The following is a 15,102-nucleotide window of genomic DNA, read 5'->3' on the forward strand; positions in this document are numbered from 1 at the left end:
TTAGCCTATGCAGATGACTTGGTTGTTTTATTCTTTAACCGCAACAGGTATATTATCAGAATTGGAGGATTACAATACCGAAAATGATCTAACTTTAAATATTGGCAAAGCCAAGTAATGTTGTTTTGAAAAGCCTTGCCATCACTGCCCTGGCTGGTCAAAGGGAAGAAAACGAATAGATAGAGTTGACAATTATTAGTCTTACTGTAGATAGTAAAGCTTCATGGTGTGATCATATTTCATCTTAAAAAATAGAAGTTGTCATTATACCAAAATCCATAAAAAGATTCTCAAAGACGCACCATTGGTCAATCAATTATTGCAATGAATGCCAAGCTTACTCTGTTTCTTTTATATGCTTCACCGGTACTTAATATAAAAAAGATCAAAGAGCTAGACAACACTGATGTGAAAGAAGTGAGATGACGGCTGAATTTACACTCTGCAACTCCCCATTGTTAAATACGACTGGAGCTGTCCTTAATGTCACTGACATCAATACATAAAAATTGCAATTTTAAGCTAAGTCTGCAACTATGGTAATGTGAAATCTTATTCATTAAAAGGTTTAATTTTGGATAAAAAGCGAAAAAAATACGAGAAACTCCATGGACTCGAACTTATCAAATATTGTCAAAAGAATCATCAAAAATAACGTCCTAACGTCTCTGCCAAACTATCCCCCATTAGACTAGAACAGCCTAGTAACGAAAATCTTACAGCTCAACAAACGTTTGCATTACTTTTCACTGCTGCAAGGCTATAAGGGTGTGGCGCTAACATTTGCTCTTATTTATCAGTGTCTCTGGACTATCTACATAACAACTTAGAAGCTACAACTAAAATAAAAATGTTGAGATTTAGGTTAATGAATATCCCATTAAGCCAATTTAAAGGATCCTGGAAAGTCAAATGCTGAGCTACATCAAGCTGTCCACACCGTGGTTCCAAAAAAGAAACCACTCATATCATTGGTTTATGTCGAAAATTATTTGACTTAAGGAGAAAGTAATTGTGAGGTTAATTTAAGTTCTCCAGCATCAGTTCTATGAAGGAGGGGATTAACCTCAGCTTCTGGCGTAGGATTGCAGTTTTATTGGTAAATTACAGCAATTTTTGGGCTGTGCCTAAGCTCTTTTAAAGGACTCTATTGTTGAACCCACACAATTGTGGCATTTTAGTCTAAGATTTAATTCTTTACCGAAGGGTTTGATAAATTTGTCATAATGTATAGCTCATTTGACTCATTTTTTTAATGTTTATTTGTACAATTTTCATTATTGTAATATATATATTTCATATACGATAAACGTTACTAACAACACGCACATTTTTTACAGTAGCAACATCTGCGGTGATGGCAGGATTATGCACAGAATATTAAGCTAAATAGCTTCAAGCTGCAAAGACTGGGTCATAATCCTTTTGTACTAAAACTGAAGAAAAGTTTAGGATTTGGGCAGGGAACTGTCTTCTTGTACAACTAAAAGGATCATGTGTGGGTGGGGACGATCTATCCTAGTCTGGAACAGAATGTTTCCCAGTTCACAACTTGGTGCAAAGGAAGGACAGATAGGGATTACATATGCATCTCACATTCCCAACCTAAAGGGGGATCCTGATCTGCTGTCACGCATAAAGGTCCTCTCTATCATGGGAGAAAATGTAAGCCCTATTTCCAGTCCAGACCTCTGAGGTCCAAAAGCCTCAAGTTACTGTATGTTCCCCGCATAGACGAGGAGGGCGCACCTTCACGTGTCTGGACTCCAAATTGTGGAATACTCTTCCGCACAGTCTGCCCTGCAGTCCCTCGGAATCTGTCTTCAGACTTAATCTTAAAACCCTTTTGTTTGATATGTCTCTTGTGGCTATGTAATCATCAGTTCCTCCCTTACTATCGCGAGCTTTCCACTAGCGCCGGGACACCTCCTCGGAGGTAGCTGTGTGTCTATAAATGCCATGAACTACATTGAATCTGTAAGTTGTCTGGGCTGAGTCCAGGATCTGTAAGTGCTTTAATCTCAGCATATTTCTTACACCATAATAATTCCTTAGAAAAATGCTGAAACATGGATTTAGTGATAAACATTAGCAGGTCAAACGTGCACTATTTTGTGGGGAGAAATGTCCGGTATTTGCTGAAATTTGTGGATTTTTGTATGGTGAGCACCAGAACCTGCATGATATTTTCTTTAAAAAATATAAATTGGCTAGTATTTATTGCAGAAGATAAATTACAAGTCAGCATAGTCACATTTTATCAGGTGCAATAAATATCACACCATTTACCGGACTGCTTTTAATGAAGGCCTAAAGGTTCAGAAGAATATCAAAATATTCACGTAAAATGAATCTGAACGATTTCAATAATCAGTGATTCTCCTAAAAATATTTCCTGATTCTGGCTCTTGCGACCGAAGTATACAGAAGTTGCTGTTGGAGTTGAGTTAGTGACCACAGATTTGTATAAAGCAGTTGTGAGAGAGAGAACTGGGAGCTTGAGATCATGAGGGTGCAGAGAATTGAGAGTACGGAGAAGCTGCAATGATATGAATTCAGTGCAAAGATGGTGATTGGCTTCTGCTGAGAGACTGTGACTGAGCATGCTCTCGTGTAGAGCTGGTTGGTTGTGGCACGGAATTTGTGTGGGTAAATATTGTGATTGTCAGTTTGGAGGCTTAAGAATTTGTAGCTGTGATTTTGAGATTGTGTCAGTGTGACTGTAAATGAAGAAAGTAGAGAGGTTAGGACTGCCAATCTGGAGTTGAGTTGTTATAACTGGATGAATTCAGGGATTTCAAAAGATGTGCTTATGTAGTGCATGAACGAGAAAGGTTATGATTGCGGACATCCGGGGAGTGGAATGATTGTAAGTATATGACTTTGAAGAATTTAGGGGCTCTGACAGTAAATTTGCAGAATAGAGAGGTTGCGATTAGAAATTTAGGGCCTCATTTATGAGTCCCCTTGCGCCACCGGAACACCACTTTTTGTGACGTTCCATGGCGCAGGATCCTGCTCCATATTTACGAGGCAGCACTAAGCCACTTTTTTGGCTAAATACTTCCTCGTAAATATTGTTCCCTTTAACACAGTTTTCTGCATTATAGGGGCGTGCAATGGGTGTTGCTGGAGGTGTTCCCAGCAACATCCATGACTTTTTGGTACTGCCCCAGATTTACGGGAAATCGGGAATCGAGGCAGCGCCAAAAACGTATGCCTCCCCAGACGAGGCGTAAGGGAGGCACAAAGAGGAGAAATATCTTTATTTCTCCTCGTTTTTCCCTTTTCTATGTGTGCTGCATTGTATGTATCCTGCAGAATGCAGCACACATAGAAAGAGGAAGAAGCCTCTTGTGATTGTTTTTGTGCAGGAAGGTTTCCCTTCCTGCACAAAAATAATCACCCCGCAACGCAGACACCTTTTGCACCATGTTGCTGAGATGCCTGCGTTGGCGCACAGCAGCCCATTGTACACCAGAAAAATTGACTGAAATGCGCTGTATCTGATAGACACGGCACATTCCTGCTCTTTTCTTTTGCTGTAGGGCAGCACCGCAGGAAGGCCGTAGAATTTATGAGGCCAGGCAACCGCAGGAATGAATTTGAGATACTGAGAGGATGTGACTGTGAATTCCGAGAGCACAGAAGATGACTGAATTTGGGGACAATAGGCTGATGGGGTTTATTTAGGACATTACAACTGTATGAATTTGGTGGCTTGACATGATGCAGCTGTGTGAATTTGGGAAACTGAAAAGCTGGATTGTGTGAATTTGTAGCGAGTAGTGTGACTCACCTGTGCAGAGAAATTGTAAGTGGACGGCTGAGCCTTCCTCGCAGAATGCATCAGGTGGGCGGACAGGGAGGCATTCTCAGGTGACAAGAACGCCTGGGTAATGGTGATAGTGTTGGTGAAGCTGTGTACCTTGAAAACAGAAAGATGGTTACGAAAAAACATGTTTTTATCCTTCAACAGCCTCAGCTTTATATGTAATCAACATATATTGTAGAATATTCCATAAATATAAGGTTAGTTACCTGTAGAAAGGTTATCCAGTACGTAGATTAGATGTGAAACCTTTAGAAAAGCGTAACTGCATTTAGAGAAATTGTCGAGATAGTTCTCGGAGAAGATTTACGCTTAATAATCCCAATTCTAACATCAGCACAAAGTCCTGTCAAAAAAAGGATCATTTACCTTAAAAATGTTAAGAAAGAGGGGACCCTCCTCCGTTGCCTCTAGCCTCTTGTCTCTCAATGCCAGACCCTCAGGTTTTGCATCTAGTCAAACTAATAGTGATTGGTTGCTGTACAGGCTCTGCAAAGTCGGTATGTGTGAGCACCCTCCTGGAATTGATGAATGACAGTGGTAACTGGGGCTCCTAGCAGGGGCGTAGCAGAAGCCCCAGGAGCACCTGCAGTGCAGGGGCCACCAGCTGTTCAGACAAAAGGCCTCATTTATGTCACTTTGGCATAGGGTAGCACAGCAAGGCATCTTACTGTGCTGCCTTACACCTAAGTGAAAGGGAAGGAATACACTCTATTTAAGCAATACAGTGCATTCCTGTCCTTTCTGCGTGGGATGGCGCCGTTTCGGCAGCCTAGCGCCAATGTAGGCACCCTTGCCCCATGGTACAAGGGTGCCTCCCATTATTGTAGAATTTAGTTTGTGCTGTACAAAAACAATCCTACGAGGTATTTTCCTTTTTCTATGTGTGCTGCAGAACATGGAAAGAGTTAAAAATGAGGAGCAGTAAACATATTTTCTTCTTGTTATGCCTCACCTCGGGAGACGTACAGATTTGGTGCTTTCCCAGGTTTACATCACTTTGTAAATCTAGGGCAGCGTCAAATTTCATGAGTGTTGGGTGGAAAAACCCACTGCAACGCTCTTGGAAGGCCACTCCTGTGCAGAGTAAGGTGATGCAGCGATTTGCGCGGTGTCATCGTACTCATGATTTATGAGGCCACTCAAAGCCACGAACAGTGGCTTTGCATGGCTTCATAAATCTCTATGAGAGCCCTGCATCACGCACGTACCACTTTACGTGGGCTCGATTCACAAAGAAATCTGAGACAAAAGTCTAACTTTACGACTTTCGGTATTCACAAAATGCATTTACGAGTAGTAAAGTTAAACTTTTGTCTTAGTTTTGGTCTCAGTTAAACTTAAGACCAAAACTTAAAGTTTAATTGAGACAAAAGTCTAACTTTACTACTTGTAAATGCCCATCGTAAATACCGAAAGTCGTAAAGTAAGACTTCTGTCTCAGTTTACCTTTGTGAAACGGGTCCAATATTCTGAGAACCACTGGGCACATCTGTGAGCTGGATAGAGCTTAATAGCGAAATCAATGGGACTTATTTAAAATTTGGCGGACAAGGGGCATCTGCCAAAAAGGGCCTGACAAACCATCCATGTTTTTTAGATTGTATAGGACCTCTATGCACTCTAAATACGGTAGATGGGGCATCTGCCACTTTTTGCCGACTCCCATGCCATGCATGTTAAATTATTAAGCTGAAATCTACAGAGTAATATTACTACTTACAAAACAACAAGTGAATGGCGTATATCTTCCCACAATACACCAGGTCCTGCACTGTAGGGGTGTTACTAGTGTCTGGACACTGACAGCTAAGGCTACCTGTAGCCAGTTGCTAAAAAAGAGTTGTGAGCCCTTTTAACTTTGTGTTACTACTACTTTTTGCCCTTCGTCGAGCCCATGGGTGTCCAGGAGTCTGGTTCCAAGCCAGCATTTAAGGGCAACGTAAATGGGATCTATTTTCATATGTTGTATATATATTTATCTTACACAGTTATCCTGAAAATTGGACAAGGATCCAGCACTCCTGGCCTTTCAGTATCGCAGTAAAAGCTGTTGAGGGTCTAAGGGTGAAAGAAGGGTTTGATCCTGTGGTATTGGAGATTCAAAGACTGTAAGATGTCACTTTCACTACTGCTGTCATTGTGGTGGATCAACATCCACAGACCTAGGCTGATCCATGAGCTAGGAAAAGAGGCTCCGAGTTTGTAATATCCATAAACTTAAGAAAAATAACATACACAATATAGTTTTGCAATACTAATATGCAAATAAAAAATCTGAAAGAAGACCAGAATCTTGACCTATTGATTAATATGAAAAGAACCTAACAAAATCAGGATGAAGATGAATTCCAGCACTCACATAAAAACTATGAATGTCATATCTGCTAGCAAAATGTAGAATTCAGAAACGTTTAAAAAAAAGTAAAAGTGCCCAATGTAGGTAATTTTTATGACAAAGTTTGAATGTGGGATTGACTCTGCCAGAGTTTTGGTCTCTGAGTTTCATACAGAACCCAAATGTCATCCAAAACCAGCTTTAGATTACTCATGATTAAATGTGCTGCAGCAGCAAGTAAGCAACTTCAATGATGTTCCAGCAAAATTAGTGTTGTCAGTCAGGGATGAAAGAAATTGTTTTGCAAAGCATGGACCCAAAATCAGGCTTGATGGAACTAACATAGGTAACCATGAACAGCTGAAGGAAATCTAATGACCACTTCTTCAGCCCAAAGATGATCCACTAGAAACATGATAAACCATGAGAATGACTTACAGCCACATGGCAATGGAAACTCGTTATTTTCTGAAGGTATTGCTAAATCCAATGGAGAATCCAGTGAAGGAATTTCCTACACCACCCTATTCTTTTAGAAAAAATGAACCCTGCTGGTGGATTCTGCTCAAGATTTCACACTTTCACAAGAAATCAGGAGATTTTCTATAGCCATCTAAGTAAAAATAAGTCTTTAAGTCTTAGTGCCCCATGGCCGTTCTCTCGAGAAGGATGAGGGGGTCCAACATGCAGCTTGTATTTAGGAATGGGAGTCTGGGGAAGGGGACAAGGCCAGACTCTTAGGGGTCGATTATGATGGTGGTGAATCCGCATCCTCCGGGCCGGTGGAAGCCACCGCTGGCCCGGAGGATACGGATTCACCTCTGCGGTCCTTGAAAACACCCACCGCCAGAATATGATGGCGGTGGGATCAGCGGAGGACGGCAGGTCCGTCAGCCGCTGATCCGCGGGGTGTGGACCACAATATGGTGGCGGTGTCTGCAAGACACCGCCAGCCATATTATGATGGGTGCAGAGACAGGCTTTTCCGCTGCGGATATTCCGCCGTGGAAAAGCATGTGGACCTTTGCTTCCGGGGGCCCCATGCGGATGCTCAAAGTGTGGATGCTCCACCGGGCCCATCTGAGAAGCCAAATACACTTTAAAATGTCGTGTTTAAACCAGTGGGTCTCCCTGGGCATACACAACCTTTTTAACTTTACAAAAGTGGCGGCTGACTTTTCCATTTTGACCCATATAATTTTGAATGCTCACTCACTGCAGGACAGAGCTTGATAAACTAATACAGCATTTCCACAAAAAAATCATAACTCTATGATCATGATGTAAGAAATAGCCATGCTAAACTTCTGGTCTGTCTAATCTTTCAGCACCAAAGGCCAGATGTATGACCACTTCATTTTGTAAGCCTCTAATTGAGATTTGTTTGCGACTCACAATTAGGGACACGCAAAATGCGATGTATATTAATGTGTGTCAGACACATTTAGGGATTCCCAATGAGGTTGCAAATGACCTACCTCATCAATATTCATGAGGTAGGTCTCAATTTGCGACCCATTGGGAATGGCCTGTAATCACTGGGATTTTCGACTACTCAGGTCTGTAGACCACCATGTCTGTGACTGCTTTTCAAATAAAGCAATTTTTTTAATGCACCCAGTTTTCTTTAAAAAATAGAAAAATGAAGTTTCCTTTTCATTTTTTTAAGAGTAGGCAGGTGTCTGCTCTTAAAAAATGTTGGTGCCTACATACACAAAGGGGAAGGGACCCATTGAGGATCCCTTCCTGTTTGCAAATGGTTTACTACCTCCTTCATGGAGTCAGTAAAGTATGAATGTTTTGCTACTGCATTACAGTTTAAATCATTCATACAGTTCCCTGTGACTCGCTATTAGGAAGGGATGACCTTGAAAGGCCCTTTCATAATACCGACTCGCAAACCCCATTTTGCGAGTCGATAATAGATCACTGACATGCAAAATGGGGTTAGTACATGTGAAAAGACTCTTTAGTGTTTGCAAACGTCCGGTTCACAGGAGTGAAACATATATTATCATTGTACATCAGTAGTTCTAAAGGCCAGTCCTGTGGGAGTCTTTGATAACCTGAAAAAAAAGTTCACACATATCCTCTTGAGGAATTGACAAGCAAATCTACATCCAATAAACCTCCATAGACTAAACATGGAACTAACAACTTCTCTCTTAACCAGAAATGCTCTCCCCAAAAGTTTACGAGGTACCTATGTACTGTTAGATTTCAGACACTGCACAAAGAGATCTGTGACAAAACCCCAATATATGTCTTTGTGTGGGGTGCAACAAACAGAAATCATATCAATTGCTGTTACCTCTAAATTTGCTTGAATTCGGCTTCTTGTTCAAGTGCAACATATAAACCTTGCACTGAAAAGGTCTCAATGTGTGCTCCTGTGTACATGGTCCTTCGAGAGCCTTAGAGTTGAAGCTCTACCAGGAAGTCAAATTAAATCTTTCATTTCACAAGCCATTCTAACAAAAGATGTTGCTCCACTGGAATAACCTTATTTGATACAGCCAGTCATCCTGGCATCTATCGCCAGTGATTGCAGCGCCCAAATACCGAGGCACTCAAGGCAACCACGTAAATCCAAACAGCACTTAGTGCAGAAAATGATTTGGAACCAACACTTCAATAGAGGAAAATGATATTGTATCAAAATAAAGCCTATCTGTCCTTCGAAAAAATCTCTCAGTGGATTAATCTCATGGCCCACAATCTCAGGCTCTTATGCTTTTTGCTTTTAACAAAATCTTGAGCCTTTCATTTTAAGGTTTTCTGAGATAAGTCTGTGATTTTCTTTTTGAACAATTGAGATGGTCCCGGCTTTCTCTTTTTTTCCCAACCAAGCAAAACCACCCACAAATTTCTCCTACCTATGTGTTACCCTTTCATTTTCATTACACCAAAGTATGAAACTAAACCTAACCCCAACACTATCTGTAGCTCTCAAGCTGCCTCTATCTATATATCTGTATTCTTAAACCTATTACTAACTCAATACCTAATACCCACCCCTACCTGACAGATCTTATTTGGACTCTAACACTAACCGTGCAATCATCACTTGCATGCACACTTCCCTGAGGTTTTTGACATCAAATGTTTTTGAACTCCCTTTTCTTGTTTCAAGGTAATGATGCAGTGTGGCGCTGTCAGCCACCTTGCTGTGTCAAGCTGCATCATCAGGAAAGTGCAGGGATATGTTGTATGTACAATTTTCATGATACATTTGCCTTCAAATTGTGTCCTTAAACTCCTATAGCTATAGGATAGGAAATATGTGGATATTTCAACAGACGCCACTTGGAAAAGCAAACTCTAGAAAGCCTCATACAGATACCTGTCAATATTGAATTGAACTACAAAATACTCACCAAAGTACTCTCAAACTGACTGATTCTAATGCTGTCTGTGCTAGTCAATTCTGACCAGAGAGGGTTTATCCAGGGTTGTAATACCTTCCCCGACATCAGACAGCTGTTCAATGTCCTGGCCTCAGTGTCTCCTGACCTCATAAATGCCACCATTCCTGTGCTGGATATGGAAAAAAAGCATTTGATTCCCTAGGTTGATCATATCTGAACCCAGTGTTGGAAAAGGTTGGTATGGGCTTGCAGATGTTGGGCGGGATTAGGCTATTATACTTTTCTGCCACAGCTAGTGTCAAGACTGGTCAAATTGATTCTGCAGTAAGCGGTATTGAGCAGGGCATTCAATTTTATCCCTCAGATGCTGACCTGTTGAGGGGGAGTGTATACCCAGCCTTATAAATCGAATACGACTCTAACAGATATTACCTTTGGAGGTGCTGAGTGGAACTGCATTATTCAGAATGGTCATGCTCCCCCGCAAAATTACACACCCCTTATTCAAGGAACTGGACACTGTACTCACATCCCTCATTTGAAAAGATTTGCAATTAATCCACTGTTGAAGGGGGTGCTAGGTGCACCTCACTATCAACTTTATTATTTTGCAGTTCAACTGCAACATGTTGCAAGATGGACCCCATACTTCTAAATCAATAAAGAACCACTTCCTTACAACAGATAGTGTCCCAGATTCACTGTGGGGCTTGTTTTTTGCCAAACACAGCAAGATACTATCCACCCCAAATGTTGCTGTGGTAGATATCAGTGACGGCTCCTCCATTAAGGCAGAGGAGAGTCGCCCCACTGCTCCCTGAGCACTGCAAAAAGGAAAAATAAAATGATAATAACACAATGGGCCAGATGTAGGTAATTTAGATTTACCGATTCGAAAATACCGAATTTTACCGATTCGGTATTTTCGAATCGGTAAATGCAATGTAGGTAATTATTCGGTAAAAAATACAGAATCGTTAAGATTCGGTATTTACCGAATCGGTAATTACTGATTCGGTATTTGCCATTCATTCCTATGGGCCTGGAGGCCCATAGGAATGAATGTCAATTACCAAATCGGCAATTACCAATTCGGTAACATTTGAAAAAAGTCAAGGGTGGCAGGGTGTCACTTTGACACCCTGCTACACCCCTGATTACTGCGTGTGTGCACATGTGGCACACATTCATGCCCTAAGGGCATGTATGTCTGTCACATGGCACAGGTGTAAATGCACATATTTGCATGTACATAGGAATTCGTTATTTACCACCAACTAATAGTTGGTGGTAAATAACAAATCCTTAAAGCCCAGAAGCACTGCTTCCTACATCTCATTTACCGATTCGGTAAATACCAAATTGGTAAATGATGATTCGGTAAATACCGAATCGGTAAATACTGATTCATTATTTACCGAATCGGTAAAGAAGCCTCCTACATAGGAAAAGTCTATTACCGGTCGGTAACGGTCGAATTCGGCCCTTACCGACCGGTAATAGCCTACCTACATTTGGCCCAATGTTATTAACATTTTACTTTTCAGTACTGAGCCAGTTTAGGGTAGGGCAGGGTTGGGCTGTCATCACACAGAGAGGAGGAGTGGCCGGCACCATAAGTGCCCATGACGGTATGGCCGGCTGTCTTAACTGACATGCGCACTTAGAATAGTCCCAAGCTCCCAGGCACTGTCTGAGCAGCAAACCAGGCCACTCAGACCAATCAAGAAGCAGCTGTCATGCTGGTAATACTATCACCAGCATGACAGCAGCATTGTGATTGGCTTAGGGAAGACTGGGAGCCTGTGTCTTGCTAGGAGTCAGGAGCAGAAGAAGACAGAGAGGCGGCGTCGGCAGGTAAGTTATTTTTCATTTTTTCTCCCCCGATTCCCACCAAACTCTCCCCTGCTGCCCCAGCACTAGCAGCAGCCACTGGTAGATACTTCAAACTAAGTGATACAAACATTAGTGTATCAAGTAACAGGAAAGCCCCAAAAAGCCTCTAGAGTGTAGGCTATCAAATCAATCAGAGAAAATGGCTCTTGCAGAGCAGATTCAACTATGGTGCTTTGTCCATAATAACACAAATTATTATTGGGCACTAGAGATTATTTTTATTACAATATTCCCAGTGCTTTTATATTGATACCTCCTTCCCAGGTCCCCATTTTGAAAGGACAATGAAAAACCACATTGCTGACTGTTGAGCAATCCCAGTAGGATCCGCTACACTTATAGAGCTCAGTGACTTGATAAACAGTGGACGATGAACCATGCTTTATGTTTAGAACTGGACGTTTTATTGTTCAACAAATATATCAAATACAAGGACAGTGTGGATTTAACATTTTTAATTTATACATTATGGCGAACAAATGATTACGAAAGTGTATGAATACAAACGTCATGTTCTAATTTAGAGATCTGTGTAACTGTTATGGAGACCTGGAAAGAAGGTATTGATATTGATATGAGAACATTGTAGACATTCTAATGAGAATAATCTCTTAACCCCTTCGATGCTGTTGACGGAACGGTTCCGTCATGCACGTCGGGTGAGCTGTGCGGATGACGGAACCGTTCCGTCATGACTCCGCCCGCGCAAGGCGGAGTCAGCATGGGCGGGGAATTCGCACCGCACGGAAGCAGTTAATGTCCAACTATAATTTATGTGTTATTGTTGACAAAGGACCATAGATGACCCGGTCGGCTGGAGCTGTTCTCTGTTTGATTTAAGAGGAACAGACAGGCCTATAACCTGATGATACCCTTGATCTGCTTAATAAAGCAGAACACCAATGATCACTGTGGCTATATTAATGGGGGAGAATTACTCACTAGAGCTGAAAAGAGATTTATACTACTCAAATGTCCTTCAAATGTTTCGGGATGGACAAGGTGAGTGTGGAATAACATGGGCCAAAGCTTCAAACAGACTGAAGCTCATAGTCAGGAAACTGGAATTTGGTCACTAATGAACCATTGATGAACAAAGAATTACACAACCTACTCCCAAGGGGCTCTGGGTGTAAGATTCTTTCTCAAATGTATAGCCAACTAGCAGCTAGGCTGGGAAAACCAATGGTACGAATAACCGTACATTGAGAAGCAGGTGCAGGTAGAGAATCTGGAGATGAGAAAAGAAAAAGGGTAACAGCGCTGGTTGGCGAGTCTCGAAATCGAAGGTTCAAATTGATATAGTTTCATTATATCCATCGTGCCTCAGTCATACCCAATAGACTTTTCAGGATATTCTTGAACCCCTCTAAGCATTGGCCCAGATGCCATCTTTCTTTACATGTTGTGGGGTTACCCTGAAGAAGTAGTTAGAGTATCCACCACAAAGAGCTGTACCAAAGGTAAGTAACCTGCTCTTCTAATGGAAACTGCTAACTGCAAATTATTTACCTTTCGAATAGACACCAGAGTAGTATGTCTCAAAAGGTAGATGGTCTTAGAAGTGGATATATACCTCGAAGTCCTGAAGGACTGAGTTGGTGAAATGGCCCCTGCTGCAGACTTGATACAGTAATGCCTTTTGAAAGTTAGTACGAAGGCCCAGATAGCAGCCTTGCAGACATCCAATAACCCTAGTCAAAGGTATAGTGGCTGCCTTTGCAGAGCATGTTTATATGCAAAGGATGATCCATATAGACAAGGTTCACTTCAAAGCACTTTCCTAGCACAGGAAAAGCTGATGAAATCTTCTCATCTACCCAGTGATCTGTAATGCTCTCAATGTAAAAGCTATGGGTTCTTTTTAAGACCAACCAGTGAAGCCTCTCTTCTTCCTTAGAGGGGTGTGGAGGAATAAAAAAGGCATGGAGCTGAATAGATTGGCCCACATGGAAAAGTGACAACCTCTTTGGCAGAAAAGAAGCACAAGTTTGCAGCACCAATTTGTCAACGAAGAAGGTGGTATACAGAGGTTGCAATGACAGCGCTTGCATCTCACTGACACAGCCCACAGAAGTAATTGCAGTGAGGAATACCATCTATATCGTCTGCAATCTAAGTAAGAAGCTGTGCAAAGGCTCGAAGTATATGCATATGAAGAACGTGAGGCCCAAGATAAGGTCCCACTGGGGCATAATAAAGGATGCACACGGAAACATATATTTGAGATCTTTTAAGAAAAGTCTAACAACCTGTGACTTGAATAACAAAAGTTGGTCAGGAAAGATAGAGAGGAAGAAAGGGCCAACAAATAACCTTTAACAGTGCCCACAGCAAAGTAAGACAAACATCAAACTGCTTTGCCTAAAGAGGGTCAACCTGACAGTCTACTCACCAGGAAACAAATGTCACCCAATAAACAGAATAAACAGATTTGGTACACAGGCACCAAGTTGCAAGCATAACTTCCAAAACTTCTAAAGACAGATCAAACCCACTCAGTTGGTGCCACTCAATTTCCATGCATGGAGGTGTAGGTTATTGACATTCGGTTTGCAGGACTCGACCCTGTTGTTGAAACAGGGATCGTCCCAAATGAGTTGATGAACCAGACAGCAAATGGTCAATCTCAGCAAGTCATAGTATGACCACCTCCTGATCCAATTCGGGCAATAAGGATGAGCTGAGCTTATTTCCTCCTGACCTTTCAAACTTAGGGCAGAAGCAGCCAAGGTGGAAAGGAATACAAGAGATTGGAGTCCCAGTGAAGGTAAAATGCATCTCCCAGGGAATCTTGAGTCAGAAACTTCAGCAAGCGTTAATCGTGAGAATAAACTTTCTTTCCAGTGGTGAAAAGATTTACCCAAAGCACATCCTACCATCCAAATATGCCTTGAACCACATCTGGATTCAGACACTATTTATGGTCTACTGAGCTTGTCTGCTGCAGTATTTAGAGAGACTGTTAAATGACTGGCCATTAGAGCAACCTCCAGGGTTGGAGCACTTCCTATCACAGGAACCTAAACCCCACACTGAACTGCTTCTTGCTATATTCCATGTAGTTTTGTTGTCCCTGAGGAAAATAAACGGCTTCCAGTTCATGGATGGGAGGAAGGCCTTCAGAGCCAACCAAATGGCATTAAGCTCCAGAAGGTAGATGTGGTGCCTCTGCTTCACAGGAAACCAAGGCCCCTTGATCTAGGCCACTCCTAAGGGACTTCCCCAGCCCAGAGATGCTGCATGCATCACTACCATGAACACAGGATGGGATAGAGAGAACGGGCTAATGCAGGCCCGACAGACACCACTGAAGGGCCTGGGCGACCTCTTCCATGATACAGATGTCCTACATTCAAACCCAGTCCTGTGCCCATGCAAGCAGAGGTTCCACTGCAATGCCCACATTTTCCAGGGGGCACAAGGGGCCAGCAGGATGCATGAGACCAAGTCGCTTGGATCCATCTGCACCAGAACCCTGGAACATAACCTGCATGTCTCACACTCTGGTTCATGGATCATGGTTCAACTCTGACCTCAACCCCGAAAGGAGGACTTTAAGAGCCAAAGAAAGAAAGTAGAGAAACAACCCTACCTCTATCCTCCGCGATCAACTCTAATCAGCCCGTAGGAAGTACAACAACCACATCAAAAACAAGAAATCCAGC

General features: G+C 42.1%; 1 protein-coding gene across 2 annotated transcripts in view; it reads right to left on the minus strand.

Annotated features, from left to right (window-relative positions):
- HR (HR lysine demethylase and nuclear receptor corepressor) overlaps window positions 1-15,102 on the minus strand; it is a 394,390-nt gene that overhangs the window by 16,633 nt on the left and 362,655 nt on the right. For both annotated transcript variants that reach the window (XM_086943684.1, XM_086943683.1), the window contains one exon: window positions 3,800-3,928. In XM_086943684.1, the coding sequence (XP_086799810.1) occupies window positions 3,800-3,928 (129 nt within the window). The remainder of the gene's footprint in view (window positions 1-3,799; window positions 3,929-15,102) is intronic.

The sequence above is a fragment of the Lissotriton vulgaris genome, chromosome 11 (assembly GCF_964263255.1).
Source record: "Lissotriton vulgaris chromosome 11, aLisVul1.2, whole genome shotgun sequence".
NCBI classification, from domain to species: Eukaryota; Metazoa; Chordata; class Amphibia; order Caudata; family Salamandridae; genus Lissotriton; species Lissotriton vulgaris.